Source organism: Gadus morhua, chromosome 4 (assembly GCF_902167405.1).
Source record: "Gadus morhua chromosome 4, gadMor3.0, whole genome shotgun sequence".
NCBI lineage: Eukaryota > Metazoa > Chordata > Actinopteri > Gadiformes > Gadidae > Gadus > Gadus morhua.
The window spans coordinates 36,188,641-36,196,140 of record NC_044051.1 but is presented as its reverse complement, the minus strand read 5'-3'; the positions used below and the strand labels follow the sequence as shown (position 1 = coordinate 36,196,140).

At 49.9% G+C, this 7,500-nt stretch overlaps 1 protein-coding gene across 1 annotated transcript in view; it reads right to left on the bottom strand.

Moving 5' to 3' along the window:
- Positions 1 to 7,500, bottom strand: part of LOC115542261 (E3 ubiquitin-protein ligase HECW2-like) — a 30,371-nt gene that overhangs the window by 12,129 nt on the left and 10,742 nt on the right. The window contains 10 exon segments of the mRNA XM_030354451.1: positions 76 to 181; positions 1,212 to 1,364; positions 2,012 to 2,197; positions 2,978 to 3,102; positions 3,206 to 3,309; positions 3,476 to 3,531; positions 3,533 to 3,627; positions 5,087 to 5,191; positions 5,599 to 5,790; positions 6,335 to 6,488. Of these exon segments, the coding sequence (XP_030210311.1) occupies positions 76 to 181; positions 1,212 to 1,364; positions 2,012 to 2,197; positions 2,978 to 3,102; positions 3,206 to 3,309; positions 3,476 to 3,531; positions 3,533 to 3,627; positions 5,087 to 5,191; positions 5,599 to 5,790; positions 6,335 to 6,488 (1,276 nt within the window).

The following is a 7,500-nucleotide window of genomic DNA, read 5'->3' as shown; positions in this document are numbered from 1 at the left end:
GTGTGTGGATGGGGTTGTGTGTTTGTGTGAGCTGCATGTGTGTATGTGTGTGGGGTTGTGGTTGTGTGTACTCACCGACCGGTACCACCTCCTGGCTCTGGCCCCTGCTGTTGGAGCTGAAGGTGCTGGAGGGCCGGGGGAGGACGGGAGGGGCCCCGCCATGACGCTGCTCCTCTGAAGCCTGAACACACACACGTGAGGAAAGAAGGCGGGCTTGTGAGGACCTTAACACACACACTTTAGGAAACGTAGCAGGCTTGTGAGGATCTTAACACACACACTATAGGAAATGAAGCAGGCTTGCGAGGACCTTAACACACACACTCTAGGAAAGGTAGCGGGCTTGTGAGGACCTTAACACACACACACTCTAGGAAACTTAGCGGGCTTGTGAGGACCTTAACACACACACTTTAGGAAACTAAGTGGGCTTGTTAGGACCTTAACACACACACTTTAGGAAATGTAGCAGGCTTGTGAGGACCTTGCCACACACACTTTAGGAAACGTAGCGGTCTTGTGAGTACCTTAACACACACACTCTAGGAAATTTGTCACGCTTGTGAGGACCACAACTGAAAAATTGGGATCTTATCAAACATATGTCAATGAAGCAGGCTTGTGAGGACTACACCAGAAATGTGGGGACCTTATCACACACATGTTAATGAAGCAGGCTTGTGAGGACCTTAACACACACATTAGGAAACGAAGCAGGCTTGTGGAGACCACACCAGAAACGCACACTTGTCTCAGCTTTTAGTCGTTTTAATCAAAGAATTTGGGCAGAATTAAATAATTTATACTTTGTTTAGGGTTTAAGACAGACCCGCGAAAGCAACACCAGATTTATTTCCTTGTCGTTTGATTTATTGATTGCTGTCGGGATGTCAAGAGAATTTCAACAAATATGACAAAAACATGCGTCTAAAATAAATTGCTTTCCCTAAATTCAACAATAACATCACGTGCGTGTGTGTATGTGTTTGGTGTGTGTGTGTGTGTGTTCGGTGTGTACGTGTGCTTGGTGTGTGTTTGTGCTTTGTGTGTGTGTGTGTGTGTGTGTATGTGTTTGATGTGTGTGTGCGTGTTTGGTATGTACGTGTGCTTGGTCTGTGTTTGCGTGCGTCCGTGCGTGCGTGCGTGCTTGTGTGTGCATGCATGCTTGGCGTGTGTGTGTGCATATGTGTGTGTGTGTGTGTGTGTCGTACCAGCCGGTGGGGGCTGACCTCCCCAGCGCTGTGGCTGCGCTGGCGGGTCAGGTACTGGCGGTGGGCCAGCAGGCTGGAGGGCCGGGGGCTCTGGAGGGGCAGCCGGGGGTCTATGAAAGTGGTCGCCCGGCAGTTGTGGTCCACGAAGAAAGGCTAAGGACACACACACACACACGATAAATAAGTTAACATTGTCTAGCCAGAAATAAAAAAAGACACACGCGAACTCCACGCGAACTCCACCAGCCTCTCTCTCTCTCTCTCTCTCTCTCTCTCTCTCTCTCTCTCTCTCTCTCTCTCTCTCTCTCTCTCTCTCTCTCTCTCTCTCTCTCTCTCTCTCTCTCTCTCTCTCTCTCTCTCTCTCTCTCTCTCTCTCTCCCTTGGAGGTGTGGTCCTGCTTCATCTCTCTCTCCCTGCTCAATCTCTATGTCTCTCTACCCCCACCTCTCTCTCTCCCTGCTCTCTCCCGGTGTCTCTCTACCTTGGTTCTGCCGCATCTTCCATCCCTGACTCTCTCTCTCTCCCCTACTCCCCCACTCCTCTCTCTTCCCTTTCCCGGTGTCTCTCTACCTTGGAGGTGTGGTCCTGCTTCATCTCCCAGCTCCTACTCTCTCTCTCTCTCTCTCTCTCTCTCTCTCTCTCTCTCTCTCTCTCTCTCTCTCTCTCTCTCTCTCTCTCTCTCTCTCTCTCTCTCTCTCTCTCTCTCTCTCTCTCTCTCTCTCTCTCTCTCTCTCTCTCTCTCTCTCTCTCTCTCTCTCTCTCTCTCTCTCTCTCTCTGCTCCCTCCCGGTGTCTCTCTACCTTGGAGGTGTGGTCCTGCTTCATCTCCCAGCCACGGGGCAGCTCCAGCGTCTTGTTGGCGAACAGGTTGAGGAAGGCCACCAGGTCGCGGTTGTGCTGGTAGCGCTCAAAGTGGTGCGCGTCGCGCCGCACTTTGCTCACCATGTGCTTCAGACACGTGTTGGAGGTGAACAGGCCGTACGCACCCTGGGGGGGGAGGGGGAGGGGGAGGGGGGGGGGGGGGGGGGGGGGGGAGGGGGGGGGGGCGAGAGAGAGAGGCGAGAGATGACATCATTCGGACAGGAAGGACAATTTGAAGGATAGCTGATTAAGGGATGTTAGAGTTGGAGGAGATGGAGGGAGGAGGAAGGGAGGAGGGGGAGGAGAAGGGAGGAGGGGGAGGAGAAGGGATGTGTTGGGGGGGTTAGAGTGGGAGCGAGGAAGAGAGGTGGGAAGGAGACGGAAGGTGGAGGAGATGGGGGTGAGAGGAGAGCATACAGATTGAGCAGGGAGAGATGGTGGGTGGAGGAGGAAGAGGAGGAGGAGGAGAGGGATGGAGAGAGAGGGAAAGGTAGAAGGGGGAGGATGGAGAAAGAGATGAAGGGAGGAGGAGGAGGAGGAGGAGGAGGAGGAGGAGGAGAGGAGGGGAGGAGGGGGAGGAGGAGGAGAGGAGGGGGAGGAGGAGGAGGAGGAGGAGGAGGAGGAGGAGGAGGAGGAGGAGGAGGAGGAGAGGAGGGGGAGGAGGAGGAGGAGGAGGGGGAGGAGGAGGAGGAGAGGAGGAGGAGAGGAGGGGGAGGAGAGGAGGAGGAGGAGAGGAGGGGGAGGGGGAGGAGGAGGAGGAGGAGGAGGAGGAGGAGGAGGAGGAGGAGGAGGGGGAGGAGGAGGAGGAGGAGGAGGAGGAGGAGGAGGAGGAGGAGAGGAGTGGCGGAAGGCGAAGGGAGGAGGAAAGAGCTGGAGAGAGAGGGGGAAGGGAGAAGGGGTACCTACAGGGTTGGCGTGCAGCACGGTGAAGAAGTCGGGGCTGGTGAGGAACTTGGCGCTGGGAGACTGGAGCAGCAGGCTGAGGCGAGACCGGGGACTGGTCTGGGAGACCGCCGCGTCCCGACGCGCTTCTGGAACACACACACACACACACACACACACACACACAGATAGTTAGAAAGCTGGATAATATGTCGAAGGACCAGCATGCATTGCGATCTGAGGGACACCCACCTGGGATAGGAGGGTGTGCGTCCGTCTGATCGGCTGGAAGCTCATTGGCCGGCTGATTGTCTGGCCTGCCGTCATTGGTTATCGTCCTGCGGATGCTCTGATACCTGGGAAAAGGGCGGGGCTAATGAGCTTGAGGCGTGTGCTCGTGTACATGTATATAAGTGGGTGGTCTATACGTGTGTATTATTGTGTGTGTGTGTGTGTGTGTGTGTGTGTGTGTGTGTGTGTGTGTGTGTGTGTCTCTAAGGGTGTGTGTGTGTGTGTGTGTACCGGCGGTTGAGTTGCTCCATCTGCTGGATGGAGTTGGACCTCTGCAGGGTCTGTGTGGGCGGGGGGGGCGGTAGGCCGCTGCCAGGTGGTGGTCCGGTTCACGTGGTCCACGTAGAACACCCGGCCATGGCTGTCGATGCGGGCCTCCCAGTCTGCGCACACACACACACACACACACACACACACACACACACACACACACACACACACACACACACACACACACACACACACACACACACACACACACACACACACACACACACACACAGAAACACTTAGAGATATAGAGGCCTGTCACGATAACCCATTTTTCTGGGCGATTAATTGCCCCAGAAATTATTGGGATAAGCGATAATATTGCAGTTTTTCAACTAATATTATGATAATGGCATAATAATGCAAGTACACCCCATCGAAGATCAATAAACTTTTATTTTTAACGAACACTGGAACTGGACGTCTGGAAGACAATTAAAATATCCAGTATAAATTAACATAACTACTAAAAACAATTAAAAAAACGGACTCTATTTTAACAAAAAATTCTCAAGGGGGTTTACTCGTTGTGCCCTGTAATTATGAGACAGAGCCCGATTTCAACCCGACATTTGTTACTTAGGCCTACTCTGCTAAATATATATAATATATATAAATATATATAATGCATAGAATGCCGGTCATTATCGGGAAATAAGCCCCGACAGGGCAAACAGGACAGCGACGCGCAGCGAAGGTGTCTTGCGACGTTCTATACATTATCCCGCTTATTACGCGAATACTTGCCAAAACGGAAAAATAACTTCACATGGTGTGTCTTTTTACAAAGTATTCGTTACCAGCATTCGTAGTGTTGATCAGCAGTGAAATAGTCAGACAAAGACGTTGTTTAGCAACCGAAGACGCTGGGGTTGACAAGTTACCGGACTACTACCCATACAAGTGAACGAAGCGTTCCACGGCATTGAGAAGACCCGTATGATAAAGCCCTATAATATTTCTGTTTATGGCATAGATTTCTTCTCAGATTAGGCCAATAAAGCAATGATTTAAAAAAAAGAGTGTGAATGTAAATTATTGCGGCTGGCAAAAGATTACAGCTCATTTAAATTTATCGCGCAATTAATTGATATATTGCTAATCGCGACAGGCCTACACACACATACAAAGATACATATACAGGTACTAGTACTGTCAGTTAAACGCGTTATTAAAGGCGTATTCTTTTTTTTTCTTTGGCTCAAAACAAAGAAGCAGTAGCCGGACTGCTATGTTCAAGGCAGTATGTTTGTATGTTCATCGTTTAATTGCACTATAGGCTTTTTTTTGTATCGTCCTGTTTTGATCAGTACATGCCAATGTTGTTTTCAATAAAAAAACATTTGCACAAGGCAAGCCGATGCATTTCTCCATGTTGATAAGAGCATTAAAATGAGAAAAAATAATGGGACAAAGAAATCAAGGGATATTTAGCGTATAATTATTTTTCAGATGAATCGTGATTACTCGCGATTAATCGTGATTATGACATTAATGCGATTAAATATTTGAATCGCTTGACAGCACTAAACAGACAGACACACACACACACACACACACACACACACTCACTGGGTGGGAGGGGCTCGTCCACGCGCTGGTAGCGGCTGATGTCGTGACGCAGGGACGGCAGGGAGCGAGGAACAGACAGGTGGCCGTTGAGCTGAGCTGTAGCGCCTGCACACACACACACACACACACACACACACACACACACACACACACACACACACACACACACACACACACACACACACACACACACACACACACACACACACACACACACAGAGCGTGAATTCAGAACATTGCATATTGTGGCAGACGGCAGGGAGGAGTTAGAGGAGTGGTATATCTGGCAACCTGCTGGCTCCACCCCCAAACCTTACATGGACTTCCTCCCTTTAGCGACGCAGGCCTGAGGATCATCAAGCAGGAGTGCTTGGGGTTAAAGGGGAGAGCAGGCTACCACGCGGGAGAGCTAGGGCTAGCAAACTGCGGGGTAGCAAACTACAGACGGCGTCTTTGGGATCTTCTGGGAGTTGTCTACGGTCGTCACGGCAACACCTCCAGCTACATCTCACCTGCATCCCTCTCCTCGCCCGGCCCGTCCTGCAGGGTCACCGCCGTGGCCCCGCCCACTTCCTGGTTCTGGGCCCCGCCCCCGGAGGCCTCCGTGGTGAGCCTCCTCCTCCAGACCTCCCCGTTCTCCTCCCCCTCCTCCAGCCTCCGCTCGCTGCTCTCTTCAGCTCCTCCTCCTCGTCCGCCTCTGGCTCCTGGTTGGTTGAAACGGTCCAATCAGAACACTAGTCCTAATTGTCTTTCTGATTGTAACCACCAGTGGTTGCTGGTTGAAACTACTTGTAAAGCTAATCACACTCACACCTGGTGGTACAACATGTCCCCTTCAATAGAATTTTATTTATTTTTAGTACCACCCCTCAAAAAGTTTAAAAAAATCAAAATCATTTCCTGTTCTATTTCCATGCTTTTTAAGAATGTTAATCTGTATTATTATTATTTTTAACCAAAAGCCCCACTAGGGACAAGTGTCTTAAATTATCTTTGATCAGCTTTTGATTAGCGTGATGCAAACATCGGATGACTGTCTCAAGCTAATCTGCATCTGTCCCTTTATTTAAGGTTTTTAAATAAACCTTAAATAAATACAAATAAATAAGAATCATGTGAGGAATTATAACCTTGCACAAAGTGCATGTATATAGATAGATATAAAGAGTGCAAAAAAACATAAAAACCTTTAAAAATACAGAAACAGTTGGATAATTAAACATGCACACACCCACACACACCACCTACCCATTTCAATTACGTTAGATCCACAAGCCCCGCCCCCTTGTTCTGCTGATCCGTTATTGGTGGGGGCGGCCATGGCGGCCAAGCCCTCACTGCTCGATGACTCCACCCTCTCCTCCTCCGCTTTGGGAGCCACTTCCTGTCTGGTGTCCACCTCCTGAGGGCCGAAGGGGGAGGGGAGGGGAGAGAGGAGAGAAAGGAGAGGAAAAGGGAGAATTGAGAGGGGAGATAGGACAGGGGGAGAGGGGAGGGGAGGGGAGGAGGGGAAGAGAGGAGGAGAAGGGAGAGAAGAGGTAAGGGATGTGGGAGAGGAGATAGGACGGGGGGAGAGGGGGAGGGGAGGGGAGGAGGAGAAGGGAGAGAAAGAGGTAGGAGATGTGAGAGAGGAGATAGGACAGGGGGAGAGGGGAGGGGAGAAAGGGGTGAGAAGGGAGAAAGGAAAGAAAGACAGGTGGCAAGGAGGAGACGTGGGAGAACAGAATAGGTGGTGAGGGGTGAGGAGAAGGGAGAAAGGAGAGCAAGCGGGAGGAGATGTGAGAGAGGAGATGGGACAGGAGGGGAGGGGATGGGAGAAAGGGGTGAGGAGAAAGGGGAGGAAAGGAGAAGAAAGAGGAGAGAGATTGAGAGAATTTAACTCAAATTAGCATTTATTTTTCCATCCGTTTGCAGTTGTGTATTCATCAACTATACGGCCCTTTATGATCTTAACCACACTAGGGAGCTACACCTACATCCATAAGATGCTACTACCCCCCTCTTTTCTTTGCTTCCTGGTCTACATGCCGATGGGGGTTGTCGTTTACTCCTGAAATGGTGGGTTGGACCTCACTTTATATCAGAAGACACATGCATTGGCCAATATTTGTTTTTTAAGTCTTTAACATTCAATAGACAGGAGTATAATCTGCGTTCAAGTATGTATAGTGTATTCTCTTAGATGTTCCATAAATAAAGACAGAGTTTGGAAAGACTGCTTTTACTTAAAGTGCACCAGTTGTTTGGAATGAGATTCAGAGATCAACTTACGACTTTTACTTCACTTACTGAGGTAAAGTCAACACTCAACCAAAAATTTCAATCTATCGGCTCCTGTTTTTAATTTCTGACTTTGTTTTATGTCTCTATTGATTACCTTTGTCTGTGTTAATTATGTTAATGGTGTGCTGCTA